The sequence below is a fragment of the Symphalangus syndactylus genome, chromosome 23 (genome assembly GCF_028878055.3).
Source record: "Symphalangus syndactylus isolate Jambi chromosome 23, NHGRI_mSymSyn1-v2.1_pri, whole genome shotgun sequence".
Taxonomy (NCBI): domain Eukaryota; kingdom Metazoa; phylum Chordata; class Mammalia; order Primates; family Hylobatidae; genus Symphalangus; species Symphalangus syndactylus.
The window spans coordinates 17025778-17046796 of record NC_072445.2 but is presented as its reverse complement, the minus strand read 5'-3'; the positions used below and the strand labels follow the sequence as shown (position 1 = coordinate 17046796).

At 51.5% G+C, this 21019-nt stretch overlaps 2 protein-coding genes across 15 annotated transcripts in view; one reads left to right on the top strand and one right to left on the bottom strand.

The window, feature by feature from the left end:
- Positions 1–5086, top strand: DNPH1 (2'-deoxynucleoside 5'-phosphate N-hydrolase 1). 4 transcript variants are annotated; one of them, XM_063633153.1, is made up of 5 exons: positions 182–417; positions 1628–1714; positions 3608–3676; positions 3860–3970; positions 4306–5086. In XM_063633153.1, the coding sequence occupies exons 1-5, from the start codon at positions 213–215 to the stop codon at positions 4389–4391; spliced, it is 558 nt and encodes a 185-aa protein (XP_063489223.1). In that variant the 5' UTR covers positions 182–212; the 3' UTR covers positions 4392–5086. The 4 variants fall into 4 exon arrangements, with proteins under 4 accessions (XP_055119162.1, XP_063489223.1, XP_055119161.1 ...); XM_055263186.2 differs by having other exon boundaries at positions 4122–4374; XM_055263187.2 differs by lacking the exon at positions 1628–1714 and having other exon boundaries at positions 1–417; positions 4122–4374.
- Positions 5087–5100: 14 nt separating this feature from the next.
- Positions 5101–21019, bottom strand: part of CUL9 (cullin 9) — a 42881-nt gene continuing 26962 nt past the window's right edge. For 7 of the 11 annotated variants that reach the window (XM_063633024.1, XM_055263114.2, XM_063633021.1 and 4 more), the window contains 15 exons: positions 16689–16834; positions 16416–16545; positions 16071–16270; positions 14679–14926; positions 13502–13847; positions 9080–9220; positions 8769–8933; positions 8359–8522; positions 7903–7996; positions 7291–7365; positions 7041–7151; positions 6786–6903; positions 6286–6419; positions 5513–5586; positions 5101–5434 (listed from right to left, as the gene is read on the bottom strand). In XM_063633024.1, the coding sequence (XP_063489094.1) occupies positions 5239–5434; positions 5513–5586; positions 6286–6419; positions 6786–6903; positions 7041–7151; positions 7291–7365; positions 7903–7996; positions 8359–8522; positions 8769–8933; positions 9080–9220; positions 13502–13847; positions 14679–14926; positions 16071–16270; positions 16416–16545; positions 16689–16834 (2342 nt within the window). In that variant the 3' untranslated portion in view covers positions 5101–5238. Of the gene's footprint in view, positions 5435–5512; positions 5587–6285; positions 6543–6785; positions 6904–7040; positions 7152–7290; positions 7366–7902; positions 7997–8358; positions 8523–8768; positions 8934–9079; positions 9243–13501; positions 13848–14678; positions 14927–16070; positions 16271–16415; positions 16546–16688; positions 16835–21019 lie in introns of those variants that run through there. The other 4 variants (XM_055263116.2, XM_063633023.1, XR_010119236.1 and 1 more) reach the window with 4 other exon arrangements.

Below are 21019 nucleotides of genomic sequence, written 5' to 3'. Positions count from 1 at the left end.
CTGGACAAGGTCAAGTTAAGGTGCGTGTTAGGCATCCGAACGTCAAGTCCGGGAAGGGTGTGTTCCCGAAAGGGTCCCGGCTGGATCCTCCCAGTTCGTCGTCCCCATTCCACAGGTGTGGACTCTGCAGCCGGGCTCTGCTCTGGGCCGGGCGGGGTCACGTGGCCACGGGCTGGCGCCCCCTGGCGCCGGAGAGCGCGAGCGGCTAGGGAATGGCTGCTGCCATGGTGCCTGGGCGCAGCGAGAGCGGGGAGCGCGGGGAGCGCGGGGAGCCTGGCCGCCCGACCCTGTACTTCTGCGGGAGCATTCGCGGCGGACGCGAGGACAGGACGCTGTACGAGCGGATCGTGTCTCGGCTGCGGCGATTCGGGACAGTGCTCACCGAGCACGTGGCGGCCGCCGAGCTGGGCGCGCGCGGTGAGGCCCTGGGGACGCGGGCTGCGGGGACGCGGGCGGGGGCCCGGCTGGGCTGGCAGGGACCCGGCCTGTCCCCACCCCAAACACCCCCACCCAGCAGCTGCGCTCCTGGCGCCCGGAGCCCACCCTTCTACCCCGGTGCTCCATCCAGCGCCCCAGCCCGAGAAGGAAACGGGCCGGGGCTCGGGCTGCATGGGTCCCAGCAAGCCTGCGGGTGTAAGGCAGACTCAGCATTATCTTGACCTTTGGTTCCTTCTTGGAGAACTCTGTCTTCAGCTGCTTTCAGAGCGTTTGTAGGGTGCAACGGAAAGAAGGTGGATTGGGCTGCTTTGCCTGGGCTCAGTTCCCACCTCACCCGCTGGAATCTTTTCCACCACCCAACACGAAAGGTATCCTCCTGCCTTCCCACCAACTTTTTTTGTTTTGTTTTGTTTTTGAGACGGAATCTCACTCTGTCGCCCAGGCTGGAGTGCAGTTGCCTGATCTCGGCTCACTGCAACCTCCACCTCCCGGGTTCAAGTGATTCTCTTGCCTCAGCCTCCCGAGTAGCTGGGACTACAGGCACGCGCCACCACACCCGGCTACTTTTTGTATTTTTAGTACAGATGGGGTTTCGCCATATTGGTCAGGCTGGTTTGGAACTCCTGACCTCAGGTGATCTACCCGCGTCAGTCTCCGAAAGTGCTGGGATTACAGGCAGAAGCCACCGCCCGGGGCCTGCCTCCCCTTTTTCTGTGAAGACTTCAGCACTGTCTTAGACCCGGCTGACCCCAGTTCTCACTATTACCCTCTCTCACGTTTTTGTTTTGTTGATACAAGGGCCTGTCTGTCGCCCAGGCTGGAGTGCAGTGGTGCGATCATAGCTCGCTGCAGCCTCGGCTTCCTAGACTCATGATCCTCCAGCCTCAGCCTCCTATTAGCAAGGACTGCAGGGACACAACACCATGCCTGACTCAAAATTTTTCTGTAGAGATTGGGAGTCTCACTATGTTGCCCTGTCTGGTCCCGACCTTCTAGCCTCAAGTGATCCTCCCGCCTCGGGCCTCCCGAAGTGCTGGGACTATAGATGTGAGCCCCCATGCTGGCCTCATGTTCTCTTTCAGGCCATTATTGTGTTCTGCTCCTGGCTGCTGGGTTTTTCTTTCTCTTTCTATTTATTTAGTTATTTATTTGGAAACAATCTTGTTCTATTACCCATGCTGGAGTGCAGTGGCAAAATCTCAGCTCACTGCCAACCTCTGCCTCCCGGGCTTGAACGATCCTCCCACCTCAGCCCCCCAAGTAGCTGGGACCACAGGTGCGTGCCCCCATACCTGGTTTGGTATTTTTTATAGGGACGGGATTTTGCCATGTTGGCCAGGCTGGTCTTGAACTCCTGAGCCCAAGTGATCTGCCTGCCTCGGCCTCCCAAAAGTGTTGGGATTACAGACATGAGCCACTGAGTCTGGCTGGATTTCTCTAAAGCATACTTTGATGTGCTGGTCTGGAATCTTGCAGATCCTTCCAGTTTGAAAACTGTATCTTAGGCCGGGCGCGGTGGCTCACGCCTGTAATCCCAGCACTTTGGGAGGCCGAGGCGGGCGGATCACGAGGTCAGGAGATCGAGACCATCCTGGCTAACACGGTGAAACCCCGTCTCTACTAAAAATACAAAAAAAAATTAGCCGGGCGAGGTGGCGGGCGCCTGTAGTCCCAGTTACGCGGGAGGCTGAGGCAGGAGAATGGCGTGAACCCCGGGGGGCGGAGCCTGCAGTGAGCTGAGATCGCGCCACTGCATTCCAGCCTGGGTGAAAGAGCGAGACTCCGTCTCAAAAAAAAAAAAAAAAAAAAAAGAAAACTGTATCTTGAATGCTTGTGCTTCTGCTCAGAAAACCTTAAGTGGCTTCCACTTACCCTACCCAAGAGCAGACCCACAGTTTGTGGGACCTTATGCAATTCTGGGAGACCTCTTTAAAAAAAAGACAAAAATCACAATACAAAGTTGCTGATGGTTTGGAAAGGGCCTGTGCAAGTGGAGGACCCTGAAGCTTACAGCTCATTAGTTCATGGTATATCCAGACTGCCTGGTGGCTCTCCAGGTCTTTAGTGTCATCTGAGGGAGCCTGTTAAAAACGCAGGTTCTGATCATCTGGGATAAAGCCTTCAAATGTGTACTTTTTTTTTTTTTTTCCCAAGACAGAGTCTTGCTCTGTCGCCCAGGCTGGAGTGCAGTGAAGTGATCTCCGCTCACTGCAACCTCTGCCTCCCAGGTTCTAGCAATTTTCCTGCCTCAGCCTCCCGAGTAGCTGGGATTACAGGCGCCTGCCACCACGCCTGGCTAATTTTTTAATTTTTAGTGGAGATGGGGTTTCACCATGTTGGCCAGACTGGTCTCAAACTCCTGACCTCGTGATCCTACCACCTTGGCCTCCCAAAGTGCTGGGATTACAGGCGTGAGCCACCACGCCCGGCCCAAATCTGTACTTTTTTCTTTTTTTTTTGAGATGGAGTTTTGCTCTGTTGCCTAGGCTGGAGTGCAGTGGCGCAATCTCAGCTCACAGCAACCTCCGCCTCCTGGGTTCAAGTGATTCTCCTGCTTCGGCCTCCCCAGTTGCTGGGATTACAGGTGTGCACCACCACACCTAGCTAATTTTTGTATTTTTAGTAAAGATGGGGTTTCACCATGTTGGCCAGGCTGGTCTTGAACTCCTGACCTCAAGTGATCCACCCGCCTCGGCCTCCCAAAGTGCTGGGATTACAGGCATGAGCCACCGCGTCTGGCCCTGGAATCTGTACTTGTAACAAGCTCCCTAGTGGTCCTACCCTGATGTGGTGGGCTGAGACTCACCGTCCTGGAAGATAACATTTAATCAAGCTAGGACCCGAGATCCCTACCCTCTGGGCCCAGGATGCCACTCCTACTTTTGGCTAAGTGCCCATGCACCTTTTCCTAATCACTGTCATCTACAGTTAGTGCTGCTGATGTTCTCATTCAGCCCTAATTACACGTCCCACCTTGCACAGGGTTGAATTTTTCTTTTTGTGGCTATTCCATTTCCTCGCTGCTTTGATGAGATTGTCATGTTTGGTCAGGTCATCTGGCACAAGGCTCCCACCCTCCCTGAGCAGGGTGGGTATGGACATACAAGGGCATAGGAGTTACCGGGAGCCAGCATGAGGCATGTCCTTGACCAGCTTTCCCTTAACACAGGGGAAGAGGCTGCTGGGGGTGACAGGCTCATCCATGAGCGGGACCTGGAGTGGTTGCAGCAGGCGGACGGTGAGTGGCGCTCCCTCTTTCCAGCACCTAACTCCCCTGGCGTGCTGGGTTCCCCTGGACATCCCAGCCTCCACACCTAGAAGGGACTCCCAGAGTTCCCTCCTCACCACAGCCACACGGTCATCTTCCTTATGAACCCCAAGTGCCCCCAATGCTGAGGCTTCCTCTCATCTTTCCTCCCAGTGGTCGTGGCAGAAGTGACACAGCCATCCTTGGGTGTAGGCTATGAGCTGGGCCGCGCCGTGGCCTTTAACAAGCGGATCCTGTGCCTGTTCCGCCCACAGTCTGGCCACGGTGAGCACCCCAAGCCTCCCTCCTGGCTTTCTGTGGACCCAGCCCTCAGCTCCTTCCCTGGTGGGCTCTGAGCACCGCGCCTCTCCCAAGGGGTAAGGGAGCTGTGAGGGTGTGGATGGGAGGCAGCCTCACCTTTCCCTGCCCTTTCCAGTGCTTTCGGCCATGATCCGGGGAGCAGCAAATGGCTCTCGGTTCCAGGTGTGGGACTATGAGGAGGGAGAGGTGGAGGCCCTGCTGGATGGATACTTCGAGGCTGATCCTCCAGGGCAGGTGGCTGCCTCCCCTGACCCAACCGCTTGACTTAATCTCACTTTCTTAAATTCTTCTATTCTCAGACACTGCTCTAGTACCATTCCTTCCTCTTAGCCCCAGGAGCAAATTAAAAGGTACAGTTAAAATCCTAACTTTCTGTCTTGTGTGAGTCATGGGGGTGGGGCAGGTCCTCAGTAATACCCTTTCCTGCCACACTTCACTTCAAGATAGACGCTTTAGAAATCTCTGGGCTGAGAGGAGGACAACTCCTAATGCCCTCAAGCCCCCTCCTCCCCAGGAACACTTGGGAGGAGGGCCGGGCGTGGTGGCTCACACCTGTAATCCCAGCACTTTGGGAGGCCGAGGTGGGTGGATCACCAGGTCAGGAGATCGAGACCATCCTGGCTAACTCAGTGAAACCCCATCTCTACTAAAAATGCAAAAAATTAGCCAGGCGTGGTGGCAGGCGCCTGTAGTCCCAGCTACTCGGGAGGCTGAGGCAGGAGAATGGCGTGAACCCGGGAGGTGGAGCTTGCAGTGAGCCCAGATCGTGCCACTGCACTCCAGCCTGGGCGACAGAGCGAGACTCCGTCTCAGAAAAAAAAAAAGAGTTGGGAGGAAGGTTGCTCCTGCAGGTGGCCATCCCTCTCTCTGTCTCCTCTGAACTGGGCTGGGGCTGCACCTGGCCCTTTCCATGCCAACCTTCACTTCCCTTTATCAGCTTAAGTCAAATGAGTCTGCTCTGAGCCTTCTCGGAGGATAGAAGAGTCCGGAGGTCTAAAGGAAACAGTAAAGATGAGGAGTGTGGGTAGATGTGAGGCCAGGGCAGTGGCAACTGGCTGGTCCCTGGTGAAGCTGTCAGCCTGCTCCCAGAGACGTATGTGAGAAAGAGACCTTTATTCAGTAAACAGGAGGCACTACAGACGCTGGGAATCCCCCTCCCCATGACAGGGGCAGCTCCCGCCCCCTGAGCCCCGTGACTCTGGGGCTGCTCTAGGTGTTTCCTATCTGCCCCCTCAGTCATAGGCCTCATCTTCATCCTCCTCCTCATCACCAAAGAAGAAAGTCTCTTGGTCCAGGTTCTCAGACTCATCGTAGGAGAAGCTGTCATTGTCCAGCTCCTCATCAAACTCATCCTGCTGCCACTCGGGCACATCATCCTCATCGTCTTCCTCCTCCTCTTCTGCCTCTGGCCCTGAGGAGGCCTGGGGCCTAAGGAGAGCCACCACACTCAGCCCAGAGGCTGCCATGTCCCACTGCCTCCTCCGTGGCTCTGCCCACCCCACTTACTGACTGCCGGGCATGTTGGGTCCTTTTGCCTCCCAGGCCTCTCCTGATGGACTCTGAAGACCAACCCGGAAATCCTGGTGAGCAGACAGAAGGATTTGAGAAGGAGGTAGAAGGCATGGGGCCTTTGGACCCAGCATTCCTTCCACTGATGCTCTTGGAGGGCCAAGCTCCTGCTAGACTGCTCCCCTCCCAGCACAGCACTTCATGAAACACTGCCTTTGTGAGTTCACTCAGATGGTCTCCGGGGATACAGGGTACCAGGGGGAGGCACACCACCCTGTGCTTAAAGAGCTTACAGAATCTATTTATTGTCTTTTCTGCCCACGTGACTTACCAGTCAGTAAGCAACCTGAGGACAGGATTCACAGTTTAGACTCAGCATCGGTGCATCAGAGCTGGAGAGAGCCTGGGAGAGCCCTTGCTCCAGTGACCCCAATCCCCTGATGCCCACTCCTAGGATTTCAAATCCATATCTGGGAAGTATAGTCTGGAAAAGTTCCCCAAGTGATTCTGATAGGCACCTGACCAAATACCCTTGATGTGGGCTAGCCAACCCCTTTATTTTGTAGGAATCCCCAGGAGGTGAAGTGATAGGGTCAGCATCAGGGAGGTTGGCCCAGAAGCCGGGATGTGCACCCAGGTCTCCTAACATCCATTCACCCGCTTTGCTGCCTTTCCTTCTGGACTCACCCCAGGGCAGGGGCTGTGCTGGGACAGGAGGACCACAACTCCCACAGAATGCAGGAGCAGAAGGGGTCTGGGCCGCGCAGTACCTGGGCGGAATGCTGCAGGATGGCAAGCAGCCTCTCCTGGATCCGCCGGAGCAGCTCCATGCCTGTGCTGAGGCAGTCTGCCCGCAGGAGGCGCAGGGAGGAGGCCAGGTCTCTGCACCGCAGCAGGGTCTCCTCTGCAGAGGGGCAGGCACAGAGGCTCCCTCCCTTCTCATTCTCATCCATTCTTTCCTCCAACAAACACCTATGGAACATCTACCAAGAGCCAGGTGCAGCTCTAGACATTCTCATGAAGCTCCCTAGGGGAGCAGGGTAAAGACCAGAAACCAAGAAACATCCATGAACATCTGCGCCCTTGGGCACCTTACAATGTAGGCTTTCGACCTGAACTTTAACAGCCAGGCAGTGAGAAGGCCATGAAGAATGAAGAGGAAGAGGACACAGGGAAGGTAGGGGTGCCGCTTGACCTGTCTGGGAGGGGCTGGGCTGTGCAGCAGAGGGGAGGAGGCAGGAGGAGGGCCTGGCTGGCAGGGGTGGCTCACCCAGGAGGATCTGCAGGGCATTGGTGTGCAGCTCCAGGTTCTCTGTCTGTTGCTCCACCACATCCATGTACTCTGCGTCCTGGCTGTAGAAGCTGTACACGCAGGCGTAGGCCAGCACCTGCAGGGGCTCCCATCAGCTCTCCTGCCTGCCCTCTCCTCATTCCCTTCATCCAGGCAAGTCCGATGAAAGCAGCCAAGCCTCCCAGACCCCTTTGGCACACCCCTCCCCTGCCCTCCTCCCCCACCCGCTACCACCTTCCGAGCCTGCTCCAGTCCCTGGCAGGCATCGTTGAGGAAGGTGAAGGATCTGGGCGGGGGCACTTCATGGATGGCAGACACCCGGTTCCGCAAGTTCACAGCAAACTCCTGTGTGGAGGAAGGTGTATCAGCACCAGCACAGGTGGCACAGCACCACCTGCCCGGTCAAACCTTCAGCCCACCCCCTCCACCCCACCACCCCAACCTGCTTCTGCAGGCATCTACCCGCTGTTTCCTCCCAGCTCACCCTTGCCTGGTGATGGAAAGTACACCTCTCATTATAGTCCTGAAACCGCTTCTCCTGGCGAGCTGCCTTGCTTACCTAGCAAGGATACGTTGAGAGGGCTATTGGGTGTTTTGTTTGGACAGGAGGGAGTTAATAAGTGGAAAAGCCAACATTCATGGAGGCCTCTCTACACCTCCCCCGATTATCTTCATTCAGTCCTCATGACTGTGTGGGGTAGGTCATATTATTCACCCCTTTTGCAGAGGCTGTTGAGGCTTGGAGAAGTAAATGAACTTGCTCAAAGCCACATGCTAAGCAGCAGAGCCAGGCTCTAACTGCAGGGTCCCTGCTCTTTCCTGCTCTGCCCTGCTGCCTCCTGAGAGTGCCCGGCCCTCCCCAGCCTTTCTGTAGCCACCTCGGTATGAGAAGTCCTGTTCTGGAGCTGAAGGTCCCTGTGAACAGACTTTCCAGCATCTGCAGGCCCAGGTGGCTCTGTCTTCCCCACACTGAGCCTCTATCCCAACAGCTAGAACGCTGCACTGCACACGGAGCCCTGTCTGCCCAGGACCTGGTAGCAGCACCCTTCCCCGACGGCTCTGGGCCTCTGCCCTCCCCCAGTGCCCAGCGCCTTACCATGGCAGAGCAGTTGTAATAGTCTTTGTGATTTGGCTTCCAGGACTTGAGGCAACGCCAGCAGAATCCATGGTTACATTTGGCACAGGTCATGCTATGGAGGAAGCTGGCTGGTCAGGGACTCCTGCCTCTGGGCAGGGGCGTGCCAGGAATGCCAAGGGCCCGGATGCACCGCTGTTGATGCGGTGGCCTCTGCTCCTGCCCTGATAGTCTCCTTAGTCATACCCAGCCCTGCTGAATGCACCCCTGCTTTTGAATTCCCCCAGTCAGCGTGGACTTACGAGTGGGAAAAGGAACATTAAGATCCAGGAAGTCACCGTGGAGGCTGCCATGTGAGGGGCGGCTGAGGAACCACCCTCTTTTGCTGAGCTTTACACTAAGCCCGTTCCCCACTCCTTCTGCCAGGTCTCCTCCCCCACCCTTGCCTCTGGCTCCCCAAAGTACCCCCCTTCTTACTGCAGGCACCCCTCGTTCTTCTCGATGGGAGCCTGACAGCTGGGACAGCGCTTGGAGATGAGCTTGGCCAGGTGCTTGCTCTGCGCCTCCACGCTCATGCCGTCGTAGTAGCCACCGTCATCGACCCACTGAGACATATGGCCACAGCTAGCAGGGTAGTGTGCCTAGGGCAAGAGGGCATGGTGGGGACACAGCTGAGCCCTGAGGGCAGCACGGCTGGTGTGCACAGGAGAGAGGGGAGCAGGCACAGGTCACATTTGGAGGGCTCCAGGAAGAGGAACAGAGCTCAACTGGGTGGCAGAGGCTGAGGAAGGACAAGTCACAGTCTGTGTGTGTGGCAGGGAGGGGGTATTAAGCAGGGAAGGAGCGCGAATCCTTGCTCAGGGTCAGGGCCAGTGTGGGGCTCCCACCTCAGGGAAGCTACAGTTGAAGCATGAGGCCCAGCCACACTTGGAGCAGGTGGTCCCACAGCCCAGGCCCTGGCGGCACAGGATGCGGTCGCAGCCCTGGGGGTTGGTGCACCAGGTCAGGTTGGAGCAGCTCTCCACATAGCCACGCAGGAGCGCCTTCTCATACTGTGGAGACGCAGGTGCCACGAGGTGAGGGTATGGCTCTCCAGGATGTCACACCTCCAGGCCCCCAGCACCCCGTAGCTCAGCCCACTCCCTGGGGCACGCTCCTTTGGCTCTGCACTGGAGCCTCTCTCAGACAGAGGGGATACCTTGGAGATGACCTCTGGCGAGGAGACGATGGCACGAATGAAGGCTCCAGTGGGCTGGGCGGGGCAATCGGCAATGGGGCAGGTGCAATTCAAAACAAGGTTCTGCTCGATCCGAGTTGTCAGGTACTCATTCCAGCAAGACTGGGAGGGACAAAAGGAGGGGCTGCTCACAGACAGTGTGGAAGCAGCACAGGGGGAGTGTCCTGGTAACTAAGCTTGCGTCCCTCCTTCCCTTCCCCTCCACTACAACGTGGAAGGCCAGAGACAAGCCTGCCTCTAGATCAACCAATGCTGACTCCTCTCTCTGGCTTTGCTGAGAATGGCCCAAATTACAGTTTTCTTTGAGGATGGGGTGGGCTGTGTATTTGCCTAATCATAATTGCTGTTGGGATGGACAAGGAGGGAATGGGTAAAAATAATCAAGAAAAAGGAGAACGATTCAAATTCTAAGGAAGATATGCAAAGAGCAGGAAGGTCCGAGAGAAAGGAGGCCTGGGAAATGGGTTGCCTGGGTGGCTGACAACACGGCTCTGGTCTCTCCTCCCAGCTCCAGTGGCTTATCTCCAATGACTGTCCGGATGCTCCTGTCTCTGACTTATGCCTCCAACAGACCCAGCCTCTTCTCTACAAAACTGACTTGCCCATGGCTTCCCCTAAACCCTGATCAACTTGCACCACCGTCCCCCTCGTCACCACTGTTGGAATCTTCATATCGTTCTCTTGCTCCCATGTCACTCCCCCATCCTAAATCAGGCCATTATCCCCTCATCCCTAAACCACCGTGAGAGCCTGTTCTGATCCATGGTCTCCTCTCCCGGTCTCTCCCCACACCATCCATTTGGTCTATGCACGAGCAGCCGCTGCAGCCGTCTAAGCCTCCTACAGTACTCCATGAGCGGCCCCTGCCTCTCACACTGCCTATGGCCGTGCTTTCCAAAATGATGGGTCTAAACCCTCAGGAGACCGTGTGTCTGTGATATCAAAGCTGCAGCATAAATTTGAAGCACCTGACTAGATCATTTTTACTCAAAGTACCAGACCAAAGTAAACAAAACCCTTTCTGCATTGAAACAAACCCAGACAAAGTTGGGAAATTGAATGCAAATTCTTGCATTTTTGAGATAGAACAGGGAAAATTTTCTCTGAATTCAGACCCTACTCTTACAGGCACGCCGGTGCCTCAGGGTCCCCCTCTGCCCTGGCATCTCAGTCTGGGGACCCCCAGCTGTTCTCATGACTATTGTCCAACCCAAGTGGTGGGGCTCACCCTGGGAGCTGTCCAGCTGCTTCTCTTGCATCGCTGTTGTGCCGCTCAGCTGTGACCAATGCTGCACAGGCTCCTCCTTGCAGGGGCTTTTCAATCAGCCTGTTCATCTGCCTGGTTTTCAGGCCCCTTGTCTCTCTCTCTCTCTCTCTTTTTTAAACAAAGTCTCGCTTTGTCACCCACACTGGAGGGTAATGGCACAATCATGGCTCACCGCAGCCTCAATCTCCTGGACTCAAGCAATCCTCCCACCTCAACCTCCTGAGTAGGTAGGACTATAGGTGTGCACCACCATGCCTGGGTAAATTTTTTTTCTATTTTTTGTAGCGACGGGGTCTTGCTATGTTGTCTAGGCTGGTCTCAAACTCCTGAGACCCCCCCGTCTCTATATCTCTACAGGCTTGGTACCCTGGGTCTGCTTCTTTCTCCTTGGGTAAGGCCTGCCAGGCCTCTCCGCTTCATTCCAAATTCAAAAATCCACTGTCTACCTGCCAATTCCACACAGGTGTCCAACAAGCAGCTCAAACTTTACAGGGCCACAACAGAGTAAAGATGTCACATGCCATCCACCCAGGTGCTCAGGTCAAAAGCACAAGAACCATCCTTGATTCCCCTGTCTGAAGCCCCTACATCTAACCCACCAACTCCCGTCAGCTCCACTTCCAAATGTGTCCCAATCCACCCTCTCTCATCGCCACTGCCCCAGTCCAAACTACCATCTCTTGTCTCTCGTACGACAGTCACCAAATGGACCTCCCTGCTTCCACTCTTGCTCCCCGCAAGCCTTTTCTCCACACAATGGCAGAAGCGATCTTTTAAAAAATGTAGGGCCGGGCCGGGCGCGGTGGCTCACGCCTGTAATCCCAGCACTTTGGGAGGCCGAGGTGGGTGGATCACGAGGTCAGGAGATCGAGACCAACCTGGCTAACACAGTGAAACCTCGTCTCTATTAAAAATACAAAAAAATTAGCCGGGCGTCGTGGCGGGCGCCTGTAGTCCCAGCTACTCGGGAGGCTGAGGCAGGAGAATGGCATGAACCCGGGAGGCAGAGCTTGCAGTGAGCCGAGATCCTGCCACTGCGCTCCAGCCTGGGCGACAGAGCGAGACTCCGTCTCAAAAAAAAAAAAAATGTAGGGCCGGGCGCAGTGGCTCACGCCTTAATCCCAGCACTTTGGGAGGCCGAGGTGGGTGGATCACGAGGTCAGGAGATCGACACCATCCTGGCTAGCACAGTGAAACCCGTCTCTACTAAAAATGCAAAAAATTAGCTGGGCACAGTGGCGGGTGCCTATAGTCCCAGCTACTCGGGAGGCTGAGGCAGAAGAATCACTTGAACCCAGGAGATGGAGGTTGCAATGAGCCGAGATCGCGCCACTGCACTCCAACCTGGGTGACAGAGCGAGACTCCATCTCAAAAAATAATAATAATAAAATAAAAATAAATAATATAATAAAAATAAAAAATATAAACCAGATCATATCAACATTCTGCTTAAACCCACCATGGCTTCTCATAAAATAAAATCCACTGTCAGACTGGGTGTGGTGGCTTATGCCTGTAATTCCAGCACTTTGGGAGGTCAAGGCGGGAGGATTGCTTGAGACTGCCAAAATTCAAATCCTGACCTTTGGCAAATTACTTCACCTCCGAGTGTCTCCCTCTGTCATGTAAAATAGGAATAACAAAAATACCTACCTCATAGAACTAGTATGAGAGTTAAGTAAAATAATGCATGTAAACCGCACAATGCCTGGCTCAGAGTGAGCTCCCATCAATATTATTAGCTCTCTGGTCCTTTCTTGCTGGGATTTTTTTCAATACCTCATTTAGCACCCAGTGCTATGCACATAAGTCCATGAGAAACATTTGTTGAATGAAAAAATGAAAGTGTAAAGGAAATAATTAAGAACCTGGGGAAAAGGGAGCATAAGCAACTATGTGAGAGGATAAGCCAGAAGCACAGCCAAAGGGAAAGAGAAAAAGAGAATACACACGCACACACATGCATGCACGTGCACACAAGCACATGCAGACATATCTGTCACCCACGACTGGGGAAACGCTGTTAGGAGAAGCAGCTGGAATTCACGGTAACCAGGAGTGCCCCTCCTGCTAAGCTGAAGTGTTTGGGCTTGGCACCAGTTCTAAAGAGCCGTGAGGCAGGAATATCGGACTCAGTGCTCCCGGTTCTCTGTACCTCAGCCCCACATTTTTTATTTTTGAAGATGACTCACTCCCCATCTGCAAGCTTCTCTGTGTCCATTATACAGAAGCAAGCCAATAGAGCAAGAAGACCCTGAGGCAAGGTCTCACTCTGTCCTTCAGGCTGAAGTGCAGTGGCGAGATAGGGGCTCACTGCAGCCTCCGCCTCCCAGGCTCAGGTGATCCTCCCACTTCAGCCTCCCAAGTAGCTGGGACTACAGGTGTGCACCACCATGCCCAGCTTATTTTTGTATTTTTTTGTAGGGACGGGGTCTTGCCATGTTGCCCAGGCTGGTCTCCAACTCCTGGGCTCAAGCAATCTGCCTACATCAGCCTCCCAAAGTGCTGGGATTATAGGCATGCACACTACCTCACCAGGCCTATTTTAAAAATTTTTTTGTATTAAATGAGAGTATATGATAAAAGCAGTGATAGTGCACTGAGATGTGGGGACTTAAATGGTGATAAGGGCAACCACAAATTAGAGTCATCGCCAATCTACTAACACTTTTGCAAACACTTCACGAAGTGTCTTGACATCTATTTTACACGTATATCTCTTAGTTCTAACTTGGCTGATAATGGGAATCCGTGAGGAGGCTTTAAAACTTCCTCTAAATTTCTCACCTCCAGAGATTCTGGTTTAATTAGTCTGAGGTATCATCTGGGCATTAACACTTATAAAAGCTTCCAGTGATTATAATATGAAGCTCAGCTGGAGAACCATTGGTATATATCGCTGGATCCCAACCACCAACCTTTAGAGTGTCAAGGCAGGTGGTACCACTTACAGATAACAAAACTAGTTTAAGAGGGACTAAGAGACTAAATCCACTATTGCCCAATCCATATTGATGAAAATGGCAGTGCTGGGCTAGAACCCAAGAATTCCCAAGGAATTTTGTTAGGGTAGGGCAGAAAGCCAGGGGCAGGAGCAATGCTGGTGGGACCTCACCTTACAGCAATAGTGCATGCAGCAGAGAGAGGGCAGGTCGTCGTCACACCCCAGGGGGCTCACACAGACTGGGCAGTGGTCGGGCCGTGCAGGTACAGCCTGGGCCTGGGGAACACACAGCCCAGCTGCCAGCAGCAGTGGCTCAGGGTCCTCACTGTAGCTCTGCAGCAGCTGTTCAGTGCCCCAGTGGGAATGAGCCAAAAGGTGCTGAGCAACATCTGGCTCTAAGTTCAGCGTCTCCTGCACCTGACGCACCGTCTGCTTCATCAAACCTTCTACTTCCTGGGGGCTCATGGTGCGGCCTGCAGGCAACTGTAGAGATGCCAGGGTAGCCACAGCTTCTGGGCTTGTGGGGAGGAAAGAGACAGAAGTCAGTATTCCTGCCCTGCTATCCAGCCTACTAACTGAACCCCACCTGGCCCCCAGCTCCCTACTTGAGCATACTTGCTCGCTTGCCTAAGCAGCCTCAGGATAACCACCCAAACCAACCGTCAGAGCAGGTCCTCCACAGAAGCACCTGTAAATGTCAGGGTGGGGCTGGCTGTTGCAATGACTGGGGACAAAATAGGTATCTAGGGGTCAGGGTGCTAAGAGACCAATAGCTGATGGGACAGTCCCACTGTAGGTCTCACCCTAAATGGTGGCAGCACCTGTAGTGAGAACAGGAGTCTCCATCCTTACTGCTCAAGTGTGGTCTGTGGACCAGCGGCACAGGCATCACAGAAAGCTCTGCTGTTAAATCTGCATTTTAACACTAGCGCCATGTTGAGGTTTGAGAAAGATTACTCAAGATAATTCACTTTACACATGATGCAAACAGCAGGCATGAAAAGCAGGGCCATAACAGCTTCCAGTGAACATTAGAAAGCTTTGGGGGTGCTGGTTGATTAGAGAAATCCTATGGCAAATTCCTCTGTAGAACAAACTTCCTGAAAGTTTGTATATTTAACTGAGTAGAGTACATAGTTAGCACTCAATACATATTTGCAGGCCTCTGATTGGAAAGGGTTGGTGGTGCTGGGAGGGTCAATAAAAACTACCAAAGTCAGGGAAGTAACAGGGATAGGGAAAAGGGGATTAGACAAAGAAAGAAGGGAAGTGTTTCTCCACAAGGGATCTTGGCTTTGGCATGACAACCTCTCCCACCTCACTGCAAGGGGTCAGGTGGGGTGGCTACCTAGGCTTGGAGGTTTTGCTCTGGCTGCCACAAAAAGGGACATCCGCCTGACCCCGGCAGGGCCCCATGGGCTCCGGAGCGGCATACATCAGGATCTGGGGCCGGTCATCACGCCGTTTCACATAGCCCTGGCCTAAGAGGTGCAGGATGCAAGACAGGACATCTGTACTGGTACAGGCCACACCCCCAGCAACAGTGTGGCCCAAGGTTCCTGGAGGATTTGGACCCTTCTGCCAGGCCTCCAGCACCTGGATAGGAGGAAAGAAACAAGAAGGCTACTTTTATGTAGGGAGCAGGCTGCTGGGCTCAATGCCCAGCTCTGCCACTTATTTTTCCCCTTTTTTTTTAAGAGACAGTCTTGCTCTGTCACCCAGGCCAGAGTGCAGTGGCCTGATTGCACCCTCAAACTCCTGGACTCAACTGATCCTCCTGCATGAGCCATGGTGTCTGGTGGCTCTGCCACTGACTAGCTGTGTGATTGTGGATTAGTTACTAAGTTTTTCTTTTTTTTTTTTTCCAACAGTCTCGCTCTATTGCCCAGGCTGGAGTGCAGTGGCACCATTTCTCACTGCAACCTCTGCCTCCTGGGTTCAAGTGATTCTCCTGCCTCAGCCTCCCAAGTAGCTGGGACTACAGGTGTGCACCACCACGCCCGGCTAATTTTTGTACTTTTAGTAGAGATGGGGTTTCACCATGTTGGCCAGGCTGGTCACGAATTCCTGACCTCAAGTGATCCACCCACCTCAGCCTCCCAAAGTGCTAGGATTACAGGCGTGAGCCACCGCGCCCGGCCACTACTAAGTTTCTCATACTTCACTGCTCTTATCTGTCAAATGAAATAAAATAACATTTATAGGATTGTTGTGAAGATTAAATGATGACTTTTTTTCTTTTTGAGACAGAGTCTTGCTCTGTTGCCCAGGCTGGGGTACAGTGGCACCATCTTGGCTCACTGTAACCTCCGCCTCCTGGGTTCAAGCAATGCCTCGGCCTCCCAAGTAGGTGGTTTTACAGGCATGTGCCACCATGCCCAGCTAATTTTTATATTTTTAGTAGACACGGGGTTTTGCCACGTTGGCCAGGCTGGTCTCAAACTCCTGGCCTCAAGTGATCCGCCCGCCTTGGCCTCCCAAAGTGCTGGGATCACAGATATGAGCCACAGTGCCTGGCTGGATTAAATGACTTAATCATGCAAACTCTTAGGATAGGGCCTGGCGCATGGTAAACACTCATGCCTTATCTTTATCTCCTATCTGCTCTGTCAGGAACAGAAAACCCAGATGGAAATGTCACCCTACAGAAGTCTTATATTGAAAGAGTTCACTGTGTTCATCCCCAATCCCAAGCATGACTCCCTCCCTCCCCCAACTTCATGGTCCCCTCTCTGCCTACCAGACAAACCAGCTGATCAATGTGGAGGCCCTTTTCCCCATGGGCTTTGAGAATACGAACAAGAAGACAGCTCAAGAGATTCCTCTTCTGTTCCAGGGTTCGGCCCTCATCCTTCTCTATGTTCAGGTATGCCTGGGGAGGTATCAGCCACAGGGCCTCCCCACTGCGCTGGGGCCCAGGCTCATGAAGCCGCAGCACACCTGGAACCCGCTCCCGGTCAGATACCGGAGGAGGCAGAGAGACAGATGAATGGGGACTAAGATGACCCCATTCTCACAGTCCCCCCATCTTGAGGGCGACCCCCCAACCAGCAGCAGAGGCTCAGCCCGGCCCCCAGTGACCTACCCCTGTGTGGAAAGTCCTGGCCCTCATGCAGGGTCAAAGGGCCATTCCCCGAGGTGAGGGGCACAAGTGCCTGGAGCAGCAGCTCTGGGGAGAGGTCAGAATCCTTCAGCAAGGTCTCTACTGACACCTCCTGATGAGGAGAAACACCCAGTCAGGAGTCAAAGGAAGGAAAAGGAAAAGGGGAGGAAGGATGAAGGAGGAACAGGGTTTAGGAGGAGAACAGCGACAGATAAGGTGGCAGAGAAGGCAGAGAGAGGCTAAGGGCTGAAGCACCTCTGTCTGATTGAAATTCAGCAGCAGCCACATCTGCACGGTGGACACATGCAGCGTCTGGTTCCCAAACTGCAGCTCAGCCCGGCCCAGCCACGTCCACTGCAGTCGCCGATGTGGTCCCATGTCCAGGACTGGATGGTTCTGACCTAGGCAAGTGTCAAGGAGAACGGTGGAGACACAGAATGGGCGAAACAAGGGGTTTAGGGGTTGAGGTGTCAAGCTTTGCTCCTACTAGTCCCTACAGGGAGGAGGGCCCCAGCATTTTCAGACAGAGAGATACCTCGTCAAGCTTCCCGATCTCAGCCTTCTCTGCGCCTGCCTCCCTGATGAGCCACAGGTATCTAGGAGCCCATCCCTAGACCCAGCGCCTAGCCCTGAGCCAGGCAGGTTCCATGCAAAAACACCAGAGAGAAAACACTTGCATTTTGCCCTCAAGGAGCTCACAGTTTTAAAGACCCACTGGGCTGGATCTCTTCCTCCTCCTGTTTCACAGCTCAGGCAAGGTGAGCCTGAGACATCTGTTCATACTGGAAAGCAAGGAAGCTGTCAAAGGGAGAGTATTAAAGGGACCAGGAGCCTGCCTGAGAGATGCTCTCTGACCAAAGATGGGACAATTTAAGCATCCAAAAAAAAAAAAAAATTCACCTGCAATGTATGATGGAACCACACAAAATATTTTAAAATCTGTGAGTTCATAATGATATATTTTTAGAAGACCTCATTGGTTATATTTAAAAGATACTAGAGAACCAACACATTATTTTTAAAACTAGTTAAAAATAATTGGAAGAGGAAACAATCAAGCCTTTCCTGTATAAACTGGACTTCAGGGTAAAAAAGTGAAAGGGGTTCTCTTGAAAGCATTCCAGCTAATACATGAAGAAGGAATGACAGAACTAGATATAACTATTTCATAACCCCTAATGAAATGATAGACCTAAGCAATGGTAGAAATGCCTGCCTGGTGAAAAGCTGATGGAAAATTACATGTAATGTATAGACAAGACTGACACACTGAAATCCATTGATCCATCTCAACATCACAAAGGGAGACAGGCTGAACCTGCCTCCTGGTGGAAAGACACATACCACCAATGAAGTGTTCTTGCCTGAGAAGTCAAACCCAAATCTGAATAAGCCTCTACACCTACAAATCAGTTTTCAGGAAATAAAGGAGACAGAGGAATATGCTTGAGGACACCATTTGAATGCAATCAGGAAAATCCAGCCTGTGAATGAATAACCCACTTTCCTCCAGAAATAATTGCAAGGAGGATAAAATGGGAGGTGGAAACCTATAGAGTAAGGGAGATGTAAGATAATGCAACCAAATGCAATGCGTGGACCTTGGTTGGATCCTCACTAAACAAAAGAACTAAACCAAAAAACCCCAAGGCAATCAGGGAAATATGAGCAATGACTGTATATTTGATACAAGGAATTGCAAATTTCTAAATATTTGATAACTGTAGTATCCTTTTTTTTTTTTTAAAGAAAGAGTACTTATCTTTTAAATCTTGGGGGTGGGGAATAGATGGGGGTACAGATTGAAGATTGGCCATGAGCTGATATATGTTGGAGTTTAGTCTGTCTACATTTGTATATGCTTGAAATTTACAATAAAAAGACTTTTTAAATGAGGGTGAAAATAACCCTTCTCAGACAAATAAAAAAACTGGTAGGGTTTTCCACCAAACACCAAAATGAAGACACTTTTTTTTTTTTTTTTTGAGATGGAGTCTCACTCTGTCCCCCAGGCTGGAGTGCAGTGGCACGATCCCGGCTCACTGCAACCTCCACCTCCCAGGTTCAAGCAATTCTCCTGCCTCAGCCTCCCAAGTGGCTGGGATTACAGGTGTGCACCACCATGCCTGACTAATTTTTGTATTTTGAGTAGAGACGGGGTTTCGCCGTCTTGGCCAGGCTGGTCTCAAACTCCTGACCTCAGGTGATCTGCCCGCCTCAGCCTCCCAAAGTGCTGGGATTACAGGCATGAACCACCATGGCTGGCCTGAAGATACTTCTAACAGATGTATTTTAAAAAGAAGAAGGACCAAGAGGCAAAGGAAACGGTGACTAAAGCAATTGGCATGGTGGCAAATGTAAATATCCCTGAATAAATAATAATAATGACAATGTTGGAAGTTAAAAAAAGATAATTCTAAGATATGGAACAACAGTAATAAGTAATATGGGAGTTAGAGCCGGAGTTAAGATTTTCTAAGGTCCTTTTATTGTTCAGAAAGGTAGGAAGTGATATTAGCTAATCAAGGATACAGGTTAAAAATACAAAGGTATTCAATTATAGAAATAGAATGCCTAAGTTCTAAAACTGATATAGACAAAAAAGAAATGTTTTAAAAATAATCAATCAATCCAAAAGAAAGAAAAAAGACAGCACAAAAACCCAGGGTAGAATCATATGTATATAGGTGTTAAATTTATTCTTCTTTAAATATAAGAAGGGTAAACAAAAACACAAAATAAGAAGTTAGAAACAGCCAATTAATGAATAATAAATGAATTCATTGAGATTATTTATGAATTTATTATGAATTTGTTATTCATAATAAATAGGCTAAAATTGACATCTTAAAAAGAGATTGTCAGGTTGAACAAAAAACAAATTCTAGGTTTTTATAAGACATGTGCCTAAAACATTAAGGGTATGGCAAAGTTAAAAGCAAAACAATCCCAGGGGAAATTCTAACAAAATTAGAATACTGGCATGATTTTAAAGTATCTCCCCTGACAAACTGCTTATTAATTGTAGCAAGGAGAAAAAATATAAACTATATGAGTGGAGAAAGCAAACAATCTCTTGGCCAGGTTGACAAAATTAACATCATAAAGAAGGGGCAGATGAAAACTGTGTGCTCCAGGTTGTAAAGCCTTGGGAAGTACATGCCTGCCACATACTTAGTATTTTGCCTGGGAATGCATAAACTGAATCTAATCATAAGGAAATATCATACAAACTTAAAACGAGGAACCATTTTAAAAATGTAGGCCAGGCATGGTGGCTCACGCCTGTAGTCCCAGACTTTGGCAGGCCAAGGTGGGCAGTTCACAAGGTCAGGAGTTCGAGACCAGACTGGCCAACGTGGTGAAACCCCATCTTTACTAAAAATACAAAAATTAGCCGGGCATGGTGGTGGGCACCTGTAATCCCAGCTACTCGGGAGGCTGAGGCAGGAGAATTGCTTGAGCCTGGGAGGTGGAGGTTGCAGTGAGCTGAGATCGCACCATTGCACTCCAGCCTGGGCAACAGAGCGAGACTCCGTCTCAAAAAAATTAATAAAAAATAAAAATAAAATAAAATAAAAAATATAAAAGGGTCCGGATGCGGTGGCTCATGCCTGTAATCCCAGCACTTTGGGAGGCCGAGGCAGGGAGATCACAAGGTCAGGAGTTTGAGAACAGCCTGGCCAATATGGTGAAACCTTGTCTCTACTAAAAATACAAAAAAATTAGCTGGGCGTGGTGGTGCACGCCTATGGTCCCAGTTGCTCTGGAGGCTGAGGCAGGAGAATCACTTGAACCCAGGAGGCAGAGGTTGCAGTGAGCTGGGATTGTGCCACTGCACTCCAGCCTGGGCGACAGAGCGAGACTCTGTTTCCAAAAAAAAAAAAAAAGAAAAAATTAGAATATGGAGGCTGGGCGCAGTGGCTCATGTCTGTAATCCCAGCACTTTGGGAAGCTGAGGCAGGAGTTTGAGAACAGCCTGGCCAACATAGCGAAACTCCGTTTCTACAAAAATTAGCTGGGAGTGGTGGTACACACCTATAGTCCCAGCTACTTGGGAGACTGAGATGGGAGGATCACTTGAGCCTGGGAGGCAGAGGTTGCAGCGAGCCACCTGAGATCATGATGCTGCACTCCAGCCTGGATGACAGAGTGACATCCCCTCTCAAAAAATACAAGTAAAAGGACAAATGGTACACGTTGAATGGTTAAAATGGCAAATGTTATGCTAGATATATTTTACCACAATTTAAAAAAAGGTAGGCAAAAGATTAAGAACTTCTCTCCATGCAAAAACAAAAAGCTAAAGACAGAAAAAGATAAACTGGAAAGCCAGTAACCAAAGAAAGCTGGTATACTATTAATACCAGAGAAAAACAGACTTCTAGAGAAAAAGCTTTATTAGAAAGAAAGAATGTCACTTCATAATAATGTTTCATTGACTCTGGAATTTCCAAACCTGCATGGTCCATCATAGTAGCCATTAGCCACATGTAACTATTTAAATTTAAACTGATTATGGCCAAGCGCGGTGGCTCACGCCTGTAATCCCAGCAATTTGAGAGGCCAAGGCAGCTGGATCACCT